The sequence below is a fragment of the Cervus elaphus genome, chromosome 3 (genome assembly GCF_910594005.1).
Source record: "Cervus elaphus chromosome 3, mCerEla1.1, whole genome shotgun sequence".
Lineage (NCBI taxonomy): Eukaryota > Metazoa > Chordata > Mammalia > Artiodactyla > Cervidae > Cervus > Cervus elaphus.
In genome coordinates, this window is record NC_057817.1 from 23,926,766 (window position 1) to 23,949,695 (window position 22,930).

General features: G+C 46.6%; 1 protein-coding gene across 1 annotated transcript in view; it reads left to right on the forward strand.

The window, feature by feature from the left end:
• PLXNC1 (plexin C1) overlaps window positions 1-22,930 on the forward strand; it is a 152,226-nt gene continuing 129,296 nt past the window's right edge. The window contains exons 1-2 of the mRNA XM_043881327.1: window positions 1-1,202; window positions 22,198-22,338. Of these exons, the coding sequence (XP_043737262.1) occupies window positions 144-1,202; window positions 22,198-22,338 (1,200 nt within the window). The 5' untranslated portion in view covers window positions 1-143. The remainder of the gene's footprint in view (window positions 1,203-22,197; window positions 22,339-22,930) is intronic.

The window sequence follows — 22,930 nt, forward strand, 5'->3', positions numbered from 1 at the left end:
CGGCGAGCCGCGGGGATGGGGCGGCCGCGGGAGCCCGAGCGCGCGCAGGAGCCGCCGCCGCCCGCGTCTCACTCGCCGCGCGCCTGAGCCGCTGTCGCCGCCGCGCGCCCTGCCCGGGGGCTGCCCCCCCTCGCCACAGCCCCATGGAGGTCTCCCGGAGGAAGGCACCGCCGCGCCCCCCGCGCCCCGCCGGGCTGCTGCCCCTGCTTGCCTATCTGCTGGCGCTCGCGGCGCCCGGCCGGGGCGCGGACGAGCCCGTGTGGCGGTCGGAGCAAGCTATCGGAGCCATCGCGGTGAGCCGGGAGGACGGCGTGTTCGTGGCGAGCGGCAGCTGCCTAGACCAGCTGGACTACAGCCTGGAGCACAGGCTCTCGCGCCTATACCGGGACCAAGCGGGCAACTGCTCGGAGCCCGTCCCGCTGACGCCCCCCGCGCGGCCCCGGCCGGGCAGCAGCTTCAGCAAGCTGCTGCTCCCCTACCGCGAGGGGGCGGCCGGCCTCGAGGGGCTGCTGCTCACCGGCTGGACCTTCGACCGGGGCGCCTGCGAGGTGCGACCCCTGGGCAATCTGAGCCGCAGCTCCCTCCGCAACGGCACCGAAGTGGTGTCCTGTCACCCGCAGGGCTCGACGGCCGGCGTGGTGTACTACGCGAACGACACCCAGAGCTGGTACCTGGCGGTGGCCGCCACCTATGTGCTGCCCGAGTCCGAGACGGCGAGCCGCTGCAACCCCGCGGCGTCCGACCGCGAAACGGCCATCGCGCTCAAGGACACGGGGAAGCGCAGCCTGGCCACGAAGGAGACGGGACGCCTCAAGCTGCGCGACGGCGGGGGTAGCCTGCACTTTGTGGACGCCTTTCTCTGGAACGGCAGCGTCTACTTCCCCTATTACCCCTACAACTACTCGAGAGGCGCCGCTACCGGCTGGCCCAGCATGGCGCGCATCGCCAAGAGCTCCGAGATGCTCCTGTTCCAGGGCCAGGCGGCCCTCCACTGCGGCCACGGCCGCCGCCTGCTGCTCTCCTCCAGCCTGGTGGAGGCCCTGGACGTCTGGGCGGGCGTGTTCAGCGCAGCCACCGGAGAGGACCAGGAGAAGCGCTCGCCCACCACCACCGCACTCTGCCTCTTCAGGATGAGTGAGATCCAGGCGCGCACCAAGATCTGCCGCTGGGACTTCGAGATCGATAACAACGAGAACAACTGCGTAAGTCCTGCCCCTTCCTGGGGAGGGCAGCGCTCCCCTGGCGGAGCTGCGGGCGAGGCAGAGCCGCAGGCAGAGAGGGTTGACGTTTTCCAGGTCTCGGATTTACGCGGCCCTGTGGCCGCCCGACGGCCGTCCTGGTACCTCGGGCTACTCTACTGCACGGCCAGAGGTCCCCGAGGGAGTGTGAAAAAAAAAGGGGGGGGAGGTGGAGAGGGTAGGAGTTAAGCTCAAAACTCTGGTAACTGCATCCCATTGCCATCCCTGCCTATCCAAACAGGGGCACTTGTTTGGGTCTGAGCCTCCTCAAGCAGCTCCCCTGCCCTCCCCTAATCGCTTCCCCCGGTGTGTGGTCCGGGTTGGCCTGTGCCTTTGACCCTTGTCTTCACCAGGCTTACCAAACGCAGTGCCCTGGGCTGAGAAGCCGTGGAACCTAAAGGACTTGCCACACCCCAGTCTTTGTGCCCACCCCCCGTCACCCGTGTGATGTGGTCTGGAGAGTTGGTCTGCTCAACAGCGGTCAGCGCTAGGCTGGAACAGGGGCTCAGGCTTGGGGGAACAGAACCCTCAGCGCGACCCGGTGCAAGGGGGCGGGGCTGCGGCTCTGCTGAGGGTGTGCGCTGTGGTCTAGGCTCGGGGGAGAGGCTGGGCCGGCGGAGGTGGCTTTGTGGGTAAAAAGCCTCACCCTGGAGGGGAGGGCGAGAGAAAGTGTTGGGGGTGCCAGAGGCAGTTTCTGGGCTCCAGATTGCCTGACTGGATGGCGGGGCTCAGGGGCACCACCCACCCAGGCAAATGGCAGAGTTTTCCACCACCGCCCCCCCCCCCAACCTCCCCCAGGGTTCCCAAGGCAGCCACAGCTTGACTCTTGAAACTGCCGTTTCTTTGACTGGGAAAGAAAGCCGCGGTTCAAGAGGGTCCAGTTGATGGGGATTATGGAGCCATTGTGCACTTCTCCCAGGCTCTTTTCCTTCCAAGGCTGCTGGCACATCAACTCCACATATGGCTCCTGAGAGGGGAGCCTGCTGAGCGCCTCCTTTATAACTGGACAGAAATCAAAGAGCAGAAATTAACGGCTACAGGTGTTGCCATTGTTTTGGTATAAAATGCGTCAGAGAGCAAGGCGAGAAGTCTTCACTTGGACAAACGTGTTGATACATTTGTTGTGTAAGCATAGAGCGGACGTTGGCGCTAAGGTCTATTGAGAAGTGTGTGGAAAAACCCTCCCACCCTCACCCAGGCAGAACCCATCTTACCAAATATTAGCCCTATTACCCAGAAAGAATTTAAAAACACGTCTTTTGTAAGGCCCCTTAGAATGGTCATTTGCTTTCTCCTCCTTGCCGGCTACTTCTGTCCTGGGGCACACAGGTAATGTCTTCATTTAGTTACTGCTATAATTATTTTAAAAGGTAAATAATGCATAATACTCCCTAAATGACTTCATCTGGCTATACAATTATAAGTTAATATTTAATATCTGTCTTTATGAGATCCTTATGAGTTCAAGTTTGGCAAAAAATATTCACCTTTGACTTCTCTGTTGAAAGACTTGAAAGTACCCCGACACAGCACTTACTGTCCAGCTTTAGGCATACTTGGTCTCCTGGGTTAATGACAAGACAGCTCGGGGGCCCGCAGCAGGTGATAACAGTGGAAGTCCAAGCTCCGCCATCTGACAGCTGTGTAGATGTGTGGGAGCCAAAACATTTCTCTTGACTTCCTCACTCTACCCATTGAGTCCTGGAGGACTTAGTTCCCTTCCAAACCCAGCAGGCACCCTGAACACACTCAGAATCCACGTTTTTGGCTCAATCAGGTGTTCCTACTTGCGCTGGGATGAGGGGAAGGAAAAGTCAGAGCGCTGCTTATCCATCTTTGTGGGGCACTCCTGGGAGGTGGCTGCCCCTTAGAAATCAAGCAAGGGGTAAACACAGGCTGCCAAAAATCTGGAATTGGAAAAATAAATAGTTAAACTAGGTCCCTCCACAGCATGTCTTGCTGCTGTTATATATCCAGAGCTCCCAGTGTGCTCAGAGCTGCAGTTTCTGAAAGACGGGGTCTCTACCTCCTGAGCTTCTCATCCAAGTTAAATAATGTACTCCAGTTCAAACAATAGCTTGTCAGGTGGGAACTTGGAGTTTTGCCTTTTTAAAAAAAAAATAAGTAAATTTCTTGCTGCTCATATGTATTAAAAAGCCTTAATGGAATTGAATTTCAAGAGAGACTTTGAATGGGGAGGGGGGGAAGGCAGTAGTTTTGATGAAAAAGCTGACAATTTTATAACCTATTAAATAGGCAGATAAGATACTTTAATAGATATTTGTTTGATGCCTGCTAGTGCAGGCAATGCTCTGTGCTGGGCGCCACTTATTCTACCATTGAAAGGACAATAGCAGGTGGCAACCCCATTTAATGGGGTTATGAGATCAGTGTGCCCCTAGTTGTCGCTCAGAACAATGATGTCATTTGGGTTGCATTTGTTCTGCATTTTATTTTCAGGTTTTCAATGTGTTTTGGAAAAGGCATGCTGAATTACAAGGTGCCTAAGACAGGAGACGAAACTTGAAAAAACACTCTAGAGGGAGCCTCAGTTGATTCTAACAGTGGTTCCCCCAGAGCAGACACAGCATTGTAGCAGTAATCCATAGGCAGCGAGGCACAAGCGTAGACTGGCTTGCCTTTCCCTGCTCCCCCTGGATGACTCTCTTATTTTCCATCTTCAGTCAACCGTGGGTAGGAAAGTGACAGGAATGACTGGGTTGTGTTTTCTCATGTCTAGGTTCTCTCCTGATCTCTTGTGAGCTGATTCTCTTGCCTTCAGCTTCTCTTGCTAAGGATTCATTCACGAGATGCTTGTGCAATGAGTGTGTCCTCAGCCGTTCACACACTGGGCCATGATTTTTTTCGGTCTTGCCTCCAATTTTGAATCCCCTTTCACAACTATGGCAGATTAGCTCCAGCCTGCAAACGTGCCCAGGCAGCCCAATTCTGTAGACCCTCTCTAATAATCCTAATCAGTATTTATATGCAGTTCCTCATATATTACTTCTTTTGAGCCCCTCACCAAGTCTAAGGTTGCTCCTCTGAGGAACTTTCCCATTTACCTGATGAGGAAGCTTGAGATCACTAAAGCAACTTGCTCAAGATAACACACAAAGCAAGCATCAGAACCTCTGCTTAAACCCAGGTCTTGGAATATCTACTTCTGTATTCATTCCACCACTCTAGTGCTTCTCAAACTTTGCCTTCAAAGTCCCCTAATTAGAGGCAGCAACCAACTTCCCCTAGTATACACCCCTTGAAGTGTGTTTTAAAACTTGATGTGATTTTTTTTTTTCATTCTATTCCGTAACATATCCGTGTGCTTGGATTAACATAAAAATGAATGTTTTAAACTATGTAAGTTAACTTCCTCTCATCTCTGAACTCCTGCCACCCTAGGCATACCAATACACTGATAGAAAAGTGTGTGTACCTGAGTTTTGAAGTCTGATTGGTCTGAAGATTACTTGGCTACTGTGGTTGGGTCCTGGGGTTGCTTGTGGTTTAAACATGGTGGCCTCTGTAGACACTGAGGGTAGTGTGTTTTCTTATTGTGTTGGCCAATGAGATGACTCTTCTATTTCATTCTACTGCTTGTAGGGAGACACACCCTCTTCCTGCACACTCACATAATTCCAAAGCCTGACATAAGTTATCTGTCATGTAGACAACCACAAAACACTCGCATGCTCTCCAACAGACAGTAACCCAAGATGCTTCTAGCTACTGCGTGCAGAAGTGATGTCCCAGGGCCACTCGGCAGTGCAGCCTTATAGACCTCAAAATCCACAGTCTTCCTGTGATGTTTATTTCCCCTTTAGTTTCTGTTATGATCTTGTCTGGCCACTTTGCAGTCTATAGACTAGATGGTGAGTTTTACCCCCATACACACATCTGCTATGCAGGGAGGGATTTAAAAAGGCCAACACCTACTTAGAGGGAAAAAGCAGTCATAGCTACTACTGTTAGATGATTACTGTGGCCAGGCTTTGTGCTAAGCACTTCACATTTGGTTGCTTGTAATGCCCCATATGCAGCAAGGACCGTGGTGGTTATGGTTTTATGATGAGGCATTGAGACCTGGAGAGCTTTGGTTAATTTCCATAACTGGTAAATGACAGAGGATTGAGGACCTGATCTTGTAACACACAGCTGTGAACAGTTTAGCATCACAGACATTGGATTGTGGTGTCAATCTTGTCCTCCATGAGGAGGCTACTCATGAGGAGGCTAGGCTCTTGCTGCTACTCAGAGATCAGCTATAAGCTGGACTTCATTCAGTCACTCAGTCGTGTCTGACTCTTTGCGACCCCATGGACTATGGCACGCCAGGCTTTCCCTGTCCATCACCAACTCCTAGAGCTAGCTCAAACTCATGTCCATCGAGTCAGTGATGCCATCCAAGCATTTCATCCTCTATCGTCCCCTTCTCCTCCTGCCCTCAATCTTTCCCAGCATCAGGGTCTTTTCCAAGGAGTCAGTTCTTCACATCAAGTGGCCAAAGTGTTGAAGCTTCAGCCTCAGCATCAGTCTTGCCAATGAATACTCAGCACTGATTTCCTTTAGGATTGAGTGGTTTTCCTTTAGGGTTGACTTAAGCTGGACTTAAGACAGTAGAACAGAGAATTCTTGAGTGCAGACTGGGTTTCTGGATCTGCATATTTGAGCACCTGAAATTTAGGCTTTGGCATGGCTGCAGTTCTTCAGTGGTCAGTCTCTAGGTAGCACTGACACCCTTTGTGTTCAGACTTACAACAACCTCAGAGAGACGTTCAGGACCTGAATGGACTGCTCTCAGTTTTTGGTTTTTGGACATAAGAACTAGCTCATAAACTCAATCCCAAGATCTCAGCGTGTTAAATCTGGGTGACAGGAACTCTTATCTTTATTAGCAGCCACAATTAAAATACAAGCCCCAGGAGGTCAGGAACCTTGTAACATTTTGCTCTTTGTTGAAGCCAGAGTATGTAGCATAGTAACTTAAGAAATATTTGTTAAATTAATAAATGAAAGGGGTTGGGGGCTCATGTTGGGCATGTTTTCTGCCCTTAGCAGCCACACTTTCTTGAGTCTGGCCACCTCATGCTCCCTTATGTATGCTGTGCTCCGTTGCTCAGTCGTGTCTGACTCTGCAGCTCCGTGGACTACCAGGTTCCTCTGTCCATGGCATTTTCAGGCAAGAATACTGGAGTGAGCTGCCGTTTCCTCCTCCAGGGGGGCTTCCCAACCCAGGGATTGAACCCTCATCTGTTGCATCTCCGGCACTGGCAGGTGGATTCTTTACCACTGAGCCACCTGGGAAGCCGTCATGCTCCCTTAACTATTGTCTTTTTCTTGATGTCTAATGTGTTGGGGCCTCTTTCTTCTCTCGTCTGAGCCTTTCTGACATCCTCCACTCCTCGGGCTTTCCCCAGAAATTCCCATTCTTTGGACTTGCCAGGCTTACAGTCTTGCCAACCTGAGCATTAACTTTGACCATAAAAACCCAGCATAGTTGGCACTTCTATGGTATAGTTTAATAATGTGCATGCTCATGCCTTCCAGAGACGAGAAGAGAGGGCTCTGTGCTGTTGGGCAGTGATCCTCAAAGTGTAGTCTCTGGACCAGCAACAGCATCACCAGGGAACTTACTTGAAATGCAAATTCTTGGACCCCCACATCAGATTTACTAAATTAGAAAATCAGAGTAGAGTGTGGGATGGGCAGTCTGTATTTTAACAATCCCTCCAGGTGATTCTACTATACATTCAGGTTTTAGAACCGCAGCCGCAAGGTATCACAGTTTCCCTTGCAGCTCAAACACCTGGGCCAAGAACTTGTCCTATTGTTTTCATTGCAGTTTTACTTCAGGTCATAGAAAGTAACCAACTCATCCCACTCCCCTTATATTCCTTAGTGAAAGTCGCTCAGTCGTGTCTGACTCTTTGTGACCCCATGGACTATACAGTCCACGGAATTCTCCAGGCCAGAATACTGGAGTGGGTAGCCTTTCCCTTCTCCAGGGGATCTTCCCAACCCAGGGATTGAACCCAGGTCCCCCACATTGCAGGCGAATTCTTTACCACCTGAGCCATAAGGGAAGCTCAAAGGATTCTATTCCTTATCCTCTTCTAATTGCTCAACAGAAATACCTAAAAATCTTCCAAAGTCTTAACTATTTTTGAGATTGGAGTCTGAGTCTCAAGAACCTGTAAGTCATGGTTTAGTTAGCTCCTTCAGCCTTTCATGCAACAGTCTGTTTGCATTTCATTCCAGGATGTGGGCAGGGCAGGGGGGAGATTTCTAGAGTCTTCTAAGCTGTGTACACCACAGCCAGTTCCACACGCCAGAATTCGAAGGGTCTACTCTTTACAGCATCAATCTTGATACCCATTTCTATTCTAATTAGGCACACTTGGTTGCGTGAAACCAAGATCTACATAAGGAGATGGGGAATTTAGTGGATAGGAACATGTGGGATTACATGGAAACCTAGGAAAAGGAGAGGTGGTTGCCTGCACAGACTCTGGATCCTGGTAGGCAGGGACCATAGCTGCTGTTTCCCAGCTGTCTGACCTTGGGCAAATTATTTAACCTTTCTCTGCTTGTTTGTTTACCTAGAAGTATTGATCCTTTTTGCTTCATCGGATTTTTGTCTGGATTAATGACTTAATATGTATAGGATATGAACACTATCTGACCTAGAGTAAACACTATGTATGTATCTACTTCATCACTGTCGTGATTTTCAGTAGTAATAGGCTGGGGCTCTCTGATGTGGGCAGGCGGTGGGCTTCCCAGGTGGTACTAATGATGGAGAACCCACCTGCCAATGCAGGAGACATAAGAGACCCAGGTTCAACCCCTGGGTCAGGAAGATCCTCTGGAGAAGGGCATGGCAACCCCCTCCAGTATTTTTGCCTGGAGAATCCCAGGGACAGAGGAGCCTGGCGGGCTACAGCCCATGGGGTTGTACAGAGTCAGACACAACTGAGCAACTTAGCGTGCAGCACTGATGTGGAGTGGGAAGAAGATTCTGCAGAGCAGCGGAAAGGTGCTCAGCAGCAGAAAGTGGGAAGGATCCTTATTTGAAGGTTTCATTGTCAACCTGACTTAGGGTGGCGTCTTCCCTCAGTCCTGCTATCAAATGACCACCTCGGCTTCCTCGAATATCTGTCCCTCTCCCTGTCCACCTGAATGTGCCTCAGCCTGACCTGATCCCCACTCTGCCTCTCAATAGCATTTAACCTTCTGCATCAGCTGCCAACTGGCCACAGCTTTCTATATTATTTAGTTCAAATGACCAGGAAATAGAATGGGGTCCAACCCATCCTTTGACTCCACATTATGAGCCCAAGTTCAGGGTAGGGCTTTGTTGCCCTCGGGACAAGTACTGAGTCCTGGTTCAGTCAGAAGAAGGAAGACCATCATGTGATGGCCCCCAGTAGGTGGTGTAGGCAGGTGGCCTTGGAATGGAAAGATGGGAGAACCACACCATGGTTACCACATTGACTACAGTGGCATGGAACCATCTCTGCCTCCCTGCAGGCTTCTCCATGACCCACCTCTGCCTTCCCTGAGGTAGGCACCTACATGGTGGCACCTAGCTGATGATCACTGAAGGCTGCTCTGAGAACCCCCACAGTCTGCTGGGGGACAGCTTGTGGGCATCATGGATCTCACCTGTTTGTGGTAGCAGGGGCATGGTGAAAAAAGTCACTGAGCTAAGTGTTCATTGCTCAGTCGTGTCTGACTCTTTGTGACCCCATGGACTGTAGCCCACCAGGGATTCTCCAGGCAAGAATACTGGAGTGGATTGCATTTCCTTCTCCAGGGGATCTTCCTGACCCAGGGACCAAACCCAGGACTCCTGCATTGCAGGCAGATTCTTTACCATCTGAGCCACTAGGGAGGCCTCCTAGGGGCATGGTAGTGGTTAAGATTTTTTGTCAGTTATGCTCATAGTTTTTGTTAGCATTTTCATCAAGATGGAAAATTAATACTAATTTATATACTGTCAGAAAACCAAAGAGAATTGTGATTTGTTTTACAGTTTCTATAGTTGATGGGTTTGACTATCTGATCAATAGTTACACTTAGTATCTCCTCAGAGGAGTCACAAAGGGGATTTGACCCCAGTAATCCCCACTGCACTACTCTGGCCAGTGCGCTTCTGCAGAAGTCAGCAAACTTTCTGTAACGATTGTCAGTATCGTAGGCTTTGCAGGCCCCTGTGCAGTCTCTTGCAATTGCTCGACTGCCACTGAAGTGTGACAGCAACCACAGACAATGCAAAAATGAACACTCGTGGCGATGTTCCAATAAAACTTTATGGACACGGAAATTTGAATTTCATGTATAATTTTCACTTGTCATAAACTATTATTCTTTAGATTGTTTCAGCCATTAAAAAAATGTAAAAACTATTCTTGGCTTGGGAGGGGGGTGCATTGCAAAAAGCAGGCAGATTGCTAGATCTGGTCCACAGCTGGTAGTTTACCCACCCCTGCTGTAACAGAAAGGGTGAGAGTAGGACAAACCTTCGCATTGCCCTGAGACAGCATACGAAATTTAGCAAAAAGGTGATGTGGAAACGCCACGAAGGAGCGTCAAACTCAGCGTGGGAGGACCTGGGAGGCTTTAGAGAGGTGACACTGGAGCTGTGTCTTGAAGCCGAGCAGAAGAGGCAGAAAGGGAGTTCCAGAGAGAAGGCACAGCTTGTGCACAAGCGGGAAGTTGAATAAGCTTGTGAACCGCAGGTAGCTCACCCTGGCTGGGGAGTGTCCAGAAATAAGCACGCTGGGCCAGATGGCGAAGGGTTTAATGAGACTGGCCAAGATGGCTGGATTTTATCCTGATGGTCAATTGTTTTCAGATTTTACAAACCCAGGCTTCTAAATCTTTAACCAGAAGCTCAGTGTGAGAAAAAAGACTCACAAATCATCTTTGACCTGCTGTTCTGGGTGAGGCCATTGCCAAGTGCTCAGACTCAGGGTGAAGCAGGGGCAGGGAGACTCCCAGAATCCTGCAACTCAGCCTCCCTCCATCCCTTGCTGGTCCCTGCAGCATCTCAGAGGAACTTCTGGGACTCTGCTGAGCAGGATGGGAAAGCTGTGGCTGTTGGAGGACTACAGCAGGGCTCTAAGTAGACGTGATCTGATGGTGTTCTAATGCGATCATTCAGAAGAATGAATGAGGTGCGATGAGAGGCAAAACTGCTGATTAGAAGGACAATCACTAGTTCAATCAAATACTTCTTGAGTCCCTACTCTGTGTCAAGCACTGTGTGAAATATTTCTGTCAGTGATGAATAGAGTAGACAATAAATAGGCAGAAAACAAAGAGCTTCTTTTTGCAGTAAAATGATAGCTAGCCCTTCTAAAGAATTCACTTTGCACCAGGTATTGTTCTAAGTAAGCCCTTTACCAATATTAACTCATTTAACCCTCACCCCAGCCTTGTGAGATGGGTAATGTGATTTCCATTTTATAGGTGAGGAAACTGAGGCCCAGGCTGAGACTGGGGCTTCGTGAAGGAAAAAGCTGAGGATGTAATAGAGCCATGTTACTTGAGCTGTTGGGGAAAGTTCTTTTTAAGGAAGTTAAGTAGACCCCAGGAAGATGAGAAAGGATAGTTGTAGGCGTCTCCCACAGGGAGTGGGGAGCAGTGCAAGGCTTCAAAAGGGGAAATGACTTGGTCATTTTGAAGAACAAAAGGCTAGTGTGGTTGGTTTAGGGAGGTGGAGGGGGGAGAGTGTCAGGGAAGAAAGCAGTAACCGACCCCGTAGGCCTGGCAGGCTGTGGGAAGGAGGTTATTATTATTTTTTTTTTTCCTCAAAGCTTAGAAGAGCCTTTGAAGGGAAGTGAAATGATTGGATTTGAATTCCTAAATAATGCCTGCCCTGTGGGTCGTGGATGAGAGATTGGCCCCCAAAGAGGCAAGAGGCTCCTTAAGCAGTCCAGGCGAGCAATGATGTCACCTTGGTCTAGAGTGGTGGCCACAGTGAACATGCAGGGAGACAGATGGATCATGTGGGCTGCAGTAATCCAGGTGAGCCTGGTGGAGACCTGAACAGAGCTGGCAGTGTGGGTGTAGACAAGGGATTAAATGAAATAGCTTTTTAAGATGTTGAATTGAGAAGTACTGGTGACCAGTTAGTTTAATTGTCATAGATTTTAGATATCTTTGAGACCTCCTTGCCAGAGAGGGCAACTAAACATTCAATTGGCCATGAAGTGAGGCCCACTCTGTCAGCCTCTAATGGAGAGCCTGCCACGTGCCAGGCTGTGTGTTGGGCTCAACATGGTGGTGGTGCCAATGGGGAGTAGCCAGGGATGTCTCATCGGTGCTTCCTAGGCATCGAGAACGCCACCTACTGCAAAGTGGGCCCTCAATAAATATTTGAACTGAAAAGAAGGTGCTCTCCATCTGGTGGAGAAGATGTGATTACAGCTTATAGAGGTAAGAGCTTCCTAGAGAAGCCCAGGACCCTGGAGCTGTGTTTATAGGAAGAATTAAAGCCAGGTAGCCAAGAGGGAAGGGCATTTTTCTGTGACTCTCTCACCAGTGAGGCCCGATTCCTCGTCTTTTCCTCCGGCCTGGTTTTGGAAGAGTCCACTTGAGAAGCATGTTCTCTAACCCATCAACTGTTCCTAATGACTCCGCACTGACATCCTCCTGAGCCCCTTTTCCATCAGTGATCAATTTCAGAAATTGGATTCCAAGTGCTGGTCCTTGCTTCTCGGAGGCATCCACAGGCCTGGGACACCCAGAGCAGCTGGTAGCTGTAGGTGTCACCCAGCCTCAGTCTCCTGGGCTTAGCAACATCTCTGTGCCCCTCCATACAGGGGTCCTCACCCCGTGAAGCCCTTGTGCTGTGGACCTCTGGGGAAGCCTGTAGATCCTTCCTCATGGTTTTAAACACATGAAAAAAGAGAGAGTTGCAAAATGAACCAATTATATTGATCTACAGATATATCCAGATGTTTTTGTCCAATTTGAGATAGAGTAATATATCTTAACACATTAAATAGCGAGACCTAACAGCAGTAACTACCATCATTTCCAAGCAGAGATAAGCACAAATGATATTTTGAGATATCTGAAACAACTATAAAATGATTTGAAAATATCTGATTTCTTTTGATGACAAAGTCACAGGTTCAGTTAATATGACTGTGGCCTGCATTAATAATGAAAGGAAATACTAAATTTCAGTCAGAGTTCATGATACAAGATTTTTTTTTTTCTCATCAAGTTTTGTGAATTCCCTGAATTCTTTGCAGGAACTGGATGTCAGTGGAGCCCATACTCTAGACACTCGTTCTATTACTATGTGTGTCAGAAAACCAATGGCAAAATGTTGCATTTTGTTTTAGAACTCATTTGATTGGCTTATTTTGACAGTAGGGGGTTTAATCCCATCTGTATTTTACAGGTCAAGCACTTGGCCAAGAGCCAAAAGCTTCACAAATGGACTGGATGGAGCAGGTGGGTGGGTGGAGTAGCCTCAGAAAGGTTAAATGACTGCTTAGAGACAGCTCATAAGCAATAGAGCTTGAACTTAAACCCAGGTTTTTTTTTTTTTTTTACCCTGAATCTCCTGTTCTTTCTACTTATCCATGGTGTTACTATGTTATTTCTAAAGTTAGCCCAATGTTCATGAATTATGCCATTCTAATCATGGGGAAAGAACAGTGCTATTATTCTTTGCTTTGGTGAGAGAATACCAAAATACCTAAATGTATTTTGTTTAGTTCTTAGAGCCTCATTTTAAGTACACCAAGTCTGTAGACTGTCTGTAGACAGAGATGGCAAAAGACCCAGAAACTCTCTTCCAAGCATCAATGAACTATGGATATGAATGTATTGGATGGGCCAAAAAGTTCATTCAGGTTTTTCGTGTTACAGGAAAACTTGATGAACTTTTTGACCAACCCAATACATGGAAGCAGGTGATGTGGGGTAGTTTGGTATTGTTTCCCCAGGCAGAACCAAGGCCCAGTGCTTGCAAGGAACAAGTTTTGCCTCTGTAGAAGAACTTTGTAATGATTAGACCTACTTAGCAGTGTACCAGGGTCGCCTGGCTAGATATTGACTGAAAGCATTCAAACATTGATCCATGTATTTATTCATTCAATAAATGTTTATTGACAACTTGCTACCTGCTAGATGCTGAGGTATATGCTGCATTCAGAGTGTAGAGTAAGATAAGCTATTGTAAAGCTTAGTCTACTGGGAAACAGACATTAAATTAAAAAATTTAAGCAATGTAATTATTTTCAAGAAAACAAATGGAATGTTAAAATTCAAAATAACAACTAGCATAGGGATAGGAAGATCTATAGTCATGTGACCATAAGGAGGTGACATTGAACTTGAAATCTGAAAGCTGTTTTTCAAAAAAAATCAGCCTGCAAGAAGTGAAGAGAGGGGAACTAGAAGAAATAGCACATGCAAAGGCCCTGAGGCAGAAATATGGGGACATGTTAAAGGAAGGACACAGGGGGAACTGAAGCTGAGTAAAGGAAAAGAATGATATGACAAGGGTTGAGTTTTAAGAAGTAAGCGGGGACCAGATCGGGTGGGACCTGGGGAGGCATTGGGTTTAATTCTAAATGCGATGGTAAGCCACTGAAGAATTTTAGGCAAAGAAGTAACATAACCTATTTTGTATTTTAAAGTATCACTCTGACTACTGGATAGAGAATAAATTATAGGTTGAAAGAGAGAGACCAGGAGGCTCTTGCAGTAGATCAGGAGGGAGATGACGGGTAGGGACCACGGAGATGGAGAAGATAGACTTAAGACTGGGAGATTCAGCTGAGATTTTTCATGTATCGGGTGTGGAGAGTGATGGAGGGGAGCTGAGGGTGGATGGTGGTACCGCTCACCATGATGGAAAGGAGGAGGAGAGTTGGAAGGAAGAAGCATCCGAATAACCACTTTGCAGCGACTCTGAAACCTTATGACAGATTCCATTGGTACTCAAAGAAGATGATGCCACTTATTTAGAGGGTATTTAGCAATTTGGGAGAGGGAGCTTTTGCAATAGTCAAAATGAGGAATGAGGGCAGTACTGCTATAACATGGGCAGGTGTCAGGGATGCTAAAAATCCCGCATCATGGAGGCCAGCCCCCACAGTGAAGAAATATCCTATTTAGAATGCCAGTAGCTTCCTCATGGAAAACGTTGTTGGATTGTATCTCTTCCAACTCTCAGAATCTAGGAAAATGCATTTGTTTGCACTGTCAGCCATTCAGAAACTTTTGTGAATTGTTTGAGTCAGGTTGTCTTTTCATAGATAATTGACTGAAAGTAGTCACATGGAAAGGATAGAGATTTAGATGGGGGATGGTACACAAAACAGGAATAAGTGAAGTGGAGTCGCTCAGTCGTGTCCGACTCTTTGCGACCCCATGGACTGCAGCCTCCCAGGCTCCTCCATCATGGGATTTTCCAGGCAGGAATACTGGAGTGGGTTGCCATTTAAAGAAGGATAAACCTGGGATAGTGAGACTTTGACTATAGGTAGGGCTAGAGCCTGATGGCTCAGATGGTAAAGAACCTGCCTGCAATGCAGGAAACCTGGGTTAAATCCCTAGGTCAGGAAGATCCTTGGGAGAAGGGAATGGCAACCCAAACCTGTATTCTTGCCTGGAGAGGAGCCTGGTGGGCTACAGTCCATGGGGTCGCAAAGAGCCGAATACAACTGAGCGACTAACACTACTAGGGCTGCAGGGCTGGAGGACTCTGGGCCCTTAGAGGGAGGGAAGCAGGTGGATATGAAATATCCAAGTGTGTCCCTAAACTTCCCCTCTTTATTCCTCCTGCACACTTTGAACTTTTCCTTTGGATCCTTTGAGTCCAAAAGTAAAATTCTTCCTTCAGATGACCAGTTCAGTCACTCAGTCGTGTCCAACTCTTTGTGACCCCATGGACTGCAGCATGCCAGGATTCCCTATCTATCACCAACTCCCGGAGCTTGCTCAAACTCAAAACCATCGAGTCGGTGATGCTATCCAATCATCTCATCCTCTGTCATCCCCTTCTCCTGCCGTCGATCTTTCCTAGCATCAGGGTCTTTTCCAATGAGTCAGTTCTTCACATTAGGTGGCCAAAGTATTGGAGTTTCTGCATCAGTCCTTCCAATGAATATTCAGGACTGATTTCCTTTAGGATTGACTGGTTGGATCTCCTTTCAGTCCAAGGGACTCTCAAGAGTCCTCTCCAACACCAAAGTTCAAAAGCATCAATTCTTTGGTACTCAGCTTTCTTTATGGTCCAACTCTTACATCCATACATGACTACTGGAAAAACCATAGCTTTGACTGGATGAACCTTTGTTGGCAAAGTAATGTCTATGCTTTTTAATATGCTGTCTAGGTTTGTCATAGCTTTTCTTCCAAGGATCAAAAGTCTTTTAATTTCATGGCTGTAGTCACCATCCACAGTGATTTTGGAGCCCAAGAAAATAAAGTCTCTCACTCTTTCCATTGTTTCCCCATCTATTTGTCATGAAGTGATGGGACGAGATGCCATGATCTTTGTTTTTGAATGTTGAGTTTTAAGTCAGCTTTTTCACTCTCCTCTTTCACTTTAATTGAGAGGTTCTTCAGTTCCTCTTCCCTTTCTGCCATGAGGGTGGTGTCATCTGCCTATCTGAGGTTACTGATATTTCTCCCTGCAATCTTGATTCCAGCTTGTGCTTCATCCAGCCCACCATTTCTCATGATGTACTCTGCATAGAAGTTAAATAAGCAGGGTGACAATATACAGCCTTGACATACTCCTTTCCCAATTTGGAACCAATCTGTTGTTCCATGTCTGGTTCTAACTGTTGTTTCTTAACCTGAATACAGATTTCTCAGGAGGCAGGTCAGGTGGTCTGGTATTCCCACCTCTTGAAGAATTTTCCATAGTTTGTTGTGATCCACACAGTCAAAGGCTTTGACGTAGTCAATAAAGCAGAAGTGGATGTTTTTCTGGAACTCTCTTGCTTTTTCGATGATCCAGCAGATGTTGGCAATTTGATCTTTGGTTCTTCTGCCTTTTCTAAATCCAGTTTGAATATCTGGACATTCTCGGTTCACCTACTGTTGAAGCCTCACGTGGAGAATTTTGAGCATTAATTTGCTAATATGTGAGATGAGTGCAATTGTGCAGTAGTTTGAAAATTCTTTGGCATTGCCTTTTTTGGGATTGGAATGAAAACTAACCTTTTCCAGTCCTATGGCCTCTGCTGAGTTTTCCAAATTTGCTGGCATATTGAGTGCAGCATTTTAACAGCATCATCTTTTAGGATTTGAAATAGCTCAGCTGGAATTCCATCACCTCCACTAGCTCTCTAAAGAGCCTCTTGATGAAGGTGAAAGAGGAGAGTGAAAAAGCTGGCTTAAAACTCACTATCACTACCTAACATGGGTAAATAGTTCTTTCCATTCTCTAACTTGATGAACATAGTTTTCCAATTGTTTTCACACATGTGATTTCATTTGGGCTTCACAACAGTGCCAATAGGCAGGACATATGTATTATTGCATCCATTTACAGATTCAGTTGTTGTGGTTCGGGGGCTTGCCCAAATCAAGCAGCAGGTCAGAGATGGAGCAGGGCCAAATCTTGGGCATAGGGCTCCTGCTGAAGTTTCCTAACTGCAAGTGGGCCCCTGGGTAAGTAATGATGAAGAAACTGCTTCCGGTGAGTATGCCAATGAGGAGCAGAGTACAATATTAACTGCCAGAGAGGCATTGGGCTTCCCAGGTGTGGCTCAGTGGTGAAGAATCTGCCTGCCAATACAGGAGGCACAGGCAACATGGGTTCGATCCCTGGGTCAGGAACATTCCCAGAGGAGGAAATGGCAACCCACTCCAGTATTCTTGCTTGGAGAATTCCATGGACAGAGGAGCCTGATGGGCTACAGTCCATAGGATAGCAAAGGAGTCGGACACAACTGAGCATTTGAACACAGCAGGTTCCTAGACATCCAGTTGTTTTTTTGCCCTGGTCCCATAGGGAAAAACCAAAATAAGAGAATCTTTTCAGCACTGTGGGGATTAAAGACTGGACTTTTTCTGTTTCCCCAACAGTTGAGAGACCACATTTGAGTGCATTTCCTCCAGCTGTTCCCATAATAACTGCAGCATGGCTGTGAGCCTCCCGCGTGATTCTCGCTGAGTCAGATCATCTTCCACGTGGTAGGGGTGGGGCCCCGTGGTGCTCAAGTCCCGAGTGTGCCCTTCACATCCTAGAAGACAGGCTCGTGTCCCCTGGAGTTGGGCAGTGCACACTGGAGGATGTTTATGGTCCTTGAAAGATCATGTGAAGGAGCTACAAGGTCAAGCTGTTTCCCTCATGACATGCCCAGTATTTCCTAGACACGCTCACACACACACCCCTTCCCAGTAGCCTTAGTCCCACTTTGGTGTGTCAAGCCCAGGCACTCTCTTTTTCAGCCCAAACATCATTTGAGACAAACCGAAAAAGGTTTCCCTCTGAGAGCAGGCTCAAGTGTAGGCGGGATGTGTGGTTAGACATGGCACGAAGGAGACACGAGTGACAACTCTGAGGGAACCAAGAAAGCCCAAAGGGGAGACAAGTTTTAGAGCTAAATCAAGATTGGATTTTGTCATGAAAAGCTGAACTGGCAAAAGCATCATTACAAGGCATTAACCTTGTTACACACAGAAGAACAAGCAGAGGCTGGGATTCAAAAATAAATTACACATAATAAACTAGACAGAATAGGCCGCAACATTACCAATTATGCCCTAAGGGGGAGAGAAGGGCAAGATAGAAAATAGACCAAAAAAAAAAAAACCTATGAAAGTGAAAATTATCTCTGGACACGGGGGGCCACAGCATTATTTCCCCCCCTTTTTTTACTTGACTCCCCAGGTATTAATTTCACTTTTGTGAGCAGGTTTCTCTGGAGCCTGTCTGTCTTTTGTTTTCATTTGCCGAAATGAGCAAAAGAAAGCCATTCAGAGGGTTCTTTTTTCCATTCACAGGGACCTGTCCATTTCTGTGTGTTTCCAACACAAAAGAATCCATTTCCATTCAGCACGAGCAGCCCTTCAAGTTTACATGAAGTCCAAGCCCGCTTTTTCCTATTTTCTTCCAGACTCGCTGTTGTAATTGGCTGCACAATCCTGACTACGGCCAGGGTTCTCCAGAGTGAGAGGAAAACACTCGAACAGTTCTGATCCCTCATGGCTGAGGAAAAGCTAGAGTCTAGTGCATGTCCAACAGTCATGACTCACATTTCTTACACAGAGACTTCCTTTGGGTTACAAGTAACAGAAAACCCAGTCAAATAGCAGCTTAAACCATGACGTCTGTTGTTAGTAAAAAGCTTAAAGGTTGGAAGTCTGTGCTCAGTGGTGTCCCCAAGAACCGAGTGTCTCTTACCCTTCCCCTGCAACACTGTTGGTTTTCATCTCCCATCTTGAATTCATGGAAGCAAAATGGCTGCCACCTCTCTGCATGGATAGCCTCACATCAGAGTCCAAAGGGAGGAAGTGTAGGAAGAAGAACAAAGGGCTCTCCTCAAGAGCCTTCTCTTAGCAACGAGGAAGCTCATTCCCGGAAGTGCCTCTAGTGGATTTCTGGCATCTTACTGGTCCAGACTGGACCACATGGCCACCTCTAGTTCTAAGGGGTGGGAAAGTGAGTAACCAGGCAACGGAGAATGGGATAACCATGAAGCTTGGGCCAATCATAGTTTTCTCAGGCTTGGGTTTATTGTGACCTGAACAAAATTAGGGTTTTGTGGCAAAGAAGGAGATGGGCTTAACTGCCACGGGCGTGGCAGCAACTGTTTTGTGTTTTAAATAAGGTAATGATAGCAGACATGGGTCGTAAGTTATCACGTGCCAGACTTTACTGTTCCCTGAGACTTGCGTCCTAACTCTTTCAGTCCTCGTGGCAAGTCCATGGCACAAATTCCTCTTAATCTTCACTTCTGTTGTATAGAGGAGGAAATTGAGTCACAGAGAGGCTACATAATGTGTACAAAGTTACTTAGAAAGTGACAGAGCCATGATTGAAAGCCTGAAAGTCTGTCTCACCACCCTACAGGAATCCTTATTTGTTAGAGTATTATAAAATACTCCACGAAAACACAGTAAATGCATATTTCTGCTTCTCTGGTGGCTCAGTCAGTAAAGAATCTGCCTGCCAATGCAGGAGACATGGGTTTGATCCCTGGGTCAGGAAGATCACCTGGAGATGGAAATGGCTACCCACTCCAGTATTCTTGTCTGGGGAATCCCATGGACAGGAACCTGGTGGGCTACAGTCCATGGGGTCGCACAGAGTCAGACATGACTTAGCAACTAAATCACCACCAATAGCAGCTAGCATGTATTAACGTGTTGTTATTATTACAGTCATTATTCTCTCTCCTTCATAACTACCCTACCAATTAGGTACCATTGGCCTTATTCACAGCTGAGAAAACTAGTTGCCAACAGGGTTCCATAAACTGCCTAGATCATCCAATGGATGAGAACCAAACTTGAATTGTAAACCTAACCTCTCTGACCCCTAGTCCCAGGTGATTTGTTCACCAGCTCTCAAGTTCTGAGAACATTGATTTAATGGCCATGCTAGTTACCTGTGCTGTTGATCCAGGGCTTAATTTGGAAAAATGCAATTATTGAGAAACAGTCAGAAGTCAGGGAAAGATGTTAGAGAAGATGAAACAGTAATTTAAAAGCAATTTTCTCCCTGTTCCTTGTCAGATTTTGAGCCACTTCTGGGTTTTTTGGAGTCAATCTTTCACAAACAGAGTATTTCATCCCACCTCAGCAAAGGCTAACTGTGATATCATGGTTCTTGGCTAATCTGAATCACTGCAGTTATTAAGTACCTACTGTATACCAGATATGGGCTTCCCTCGCAGCTCAGGTGGTAAAGAATCTGCCTGCAAGGCAGGAGACCTGGATTCAATCCCTGGGTCAGGAAGATCCCTTGAAAAAGGAAATGGCAACCCACTCCAGTGTTCTTGCCTGGAGAATCCCATGGACAGAGGAGTCTGGCAGACTACAATCCATGTGGTGGTAAGAGTTGAACATGACTTCCATTGTCTCATTTTGGCCCTTGTGGATGGATAATCAGCAATCCAGAGTCATTACTCTGTCTGTATCATAGGAGGAGGGAGAATGGAGTCCTCCATCCAAAAAGAGCAGTGTTAGAACATTCCAGATGCTCAGACAAAGATGACATCCAGTTCTCTGAGTGAAGCACTTCTGAGATGCTCAAATATTTAACAAAAATAAGAAGTGTGGTCAGCTGATCTTAAGTTTGAACAATTCTGGTTTTATTTTAAAGCAAGATGTGTGGTGTGGTTTTATTTTTTTTTAAATCTAAAGGTCACCGATTTTTCTTTTTCTTCTCATAGTCACGAGGGATCCTTATCTAAACAGTGATCTATTGTTCTGATTTTAGACTCATAGAGATTTTTTTTCCCTCAACTTCATTTTCACAGGACAGTTCCTCATCTTCCCTGACGGTATGAGAAATAATTTTTAACAGGAAAAAAAAATCTCTAATGAGCTTTCTAAAAATCTTCTTCAACTGAGTTCACTATGGAATATTTTATGCAAATAAGTCACTTTCTCTTAGGTTATGACATCTCTTACTTGAAAAGAGATCACGGCATTGGAGAAACCCTTGCCAGCTTATCTTTTCCTCCCAGCGCAACTTCAACAAAGAAATATAGACGGTACTTTAAAGGCTTCAGAAATCAATTTGGTCCATGAATCCATTTAGTTTAGATGTTAATGAAACTTGGTGGGTTTAACAATACTGAATATTTAATAAGACATAAATTGAAATACATAAACACGATCGGCAATAATATAATGAAGTTAATAAGTCTCAGCCTTCCCCTGCCCCTCTCCCCCCGCCCCAAATGGGGTGGTTTTAGGAGTTGCCCTGATGCTTACAGAAGTATGCGGGCTCTCCCATTGGCTGAAATGTAAACGTGCCTTTCTTTGCAAACCTGAGTACAGTTGGGAACTGAGCTCTGGCAGATAACGTATGCTATCACACTGTGTTCAGTAGCTACAGAAGGCAACGACTCTTTCTAGCTCCCTATCTTCCAGAGATTTGTATAACAAACTCCGTTTCCTGTCGTTGAAGGCAAGAAGCAGCGTGAAGCACTTCATGCCTTTAAACAAGAAAGAAAAAGACATTTGGGGCGATGCACTCTCTGCTCTGGGTTAAAGAGGGGCTTTATTTAATGATCGGGAGTGAGCCTGTGATTATATGTGCTCAGAACTTCAGACCATTTAAATGCCTTCAGGTTCAGAGTTAGGTTTTTCGTTTCTTCCTCAGGAACATGAGCACCAGGTCCAGTCCTTGCATTTGGTTCCTCCTTAGCTCCATGGTGCTCTCTTACCCACCATCCATGACTCTGTCTTTCCCTCTTTACCCTCTGAATGACTTACCCCGTCTCTGGGCTAACACACTGGCACCTTCTTATAAATCCAGACTCCTCCCTCTCTACCATCACATCAAATAGGATGGTCCATCTCACATCTTAGAAAATGGCTTGTTTAACCTCGCAGAAGCCAAACCCTCACCAAAATAAATTGTCGCATGTTCCTGCAAATAGCCACGTATAAGACTGTCTCCTTCCCAATTCAATGTGGGCTCTTTCTTGGCAATAAAGTGGACCTCGGTTTCGTATATCTGCTGGGGGAGTGTTAAATGGATGGCTAGCTCACTGCTGGCAATCAATACATGTTAATACGCAGTAAACAAATGGCTTTCCACAGGCTGGGCAAGCACAGTGATTCTGCAGATAAAGGGGATAAAAGGTTGCTCCTGGGGATCTTGCCTAAACAAATGTATTGGGGGCACCAGTAGGATCCTTCCCAGGTGGGCATGAATGACATTTTATCATGAGAATTATCACTGTTAAAAATTATCTTTTTGTTTTTTAATTTGTACGTTTGTGTGCATGTTCAGAAAAACGAGGATGAACCTGAAAGAGTCGAACCAATCGCATCATCTACTTTGATCCATTCCGACCTGACATCCGTTTATGGCACCGTGGTAATGAACAGGACTGTTTTATTCTTGGGGACTGGAGATGGCCAGTTACTTAAGGTTGGTTCTGTGTGCCTTCTTCAATGTCGATTTTAATATTGATCCATTTTGTGCTTTTGGCTTTTTTTTTTGTTTATTTTTTATTGCTTCTGGTTTATGCACAAGACCATACCAACTGCTTTATGTACTGCTCAGAGAGCACCCCCCCATCCCTGAAATGGCCTGAAAGAAATTTCTAGAATGTATTCATAATAACCTCCCTACCCATGTGTGAACTTGTCAAGGCAGTTCCTTTCCTTACTCATAAGCTGCCTGGATGAAGCATATGGGGGTCTGGCCCTACCCCATCCTTGATTCACCTTCCTAAGACTTTTAACCTTTCAATTCTGTCTCCTTTATGATGGAAATGTACAAAGCACCTGATTTCTCATAGCTTCAAAGAGATTGTAGGGCTAAAAAGAAGATAAAAAAAAAGAAACTCAGATGTTCCTTCTCCCCAGCCCACCTGCCACCCACATAGGGGGTTTGTTTTCTGCCCTTTGTACCCACACCCAGCACACAGAGGTTAGAGATCTGAAACCCTTTGAGACTCCCCTTGACTTTTATCTCTGAGGACTTTTTTTCCACTTGGTGGGTATACCACTGCTCAAGT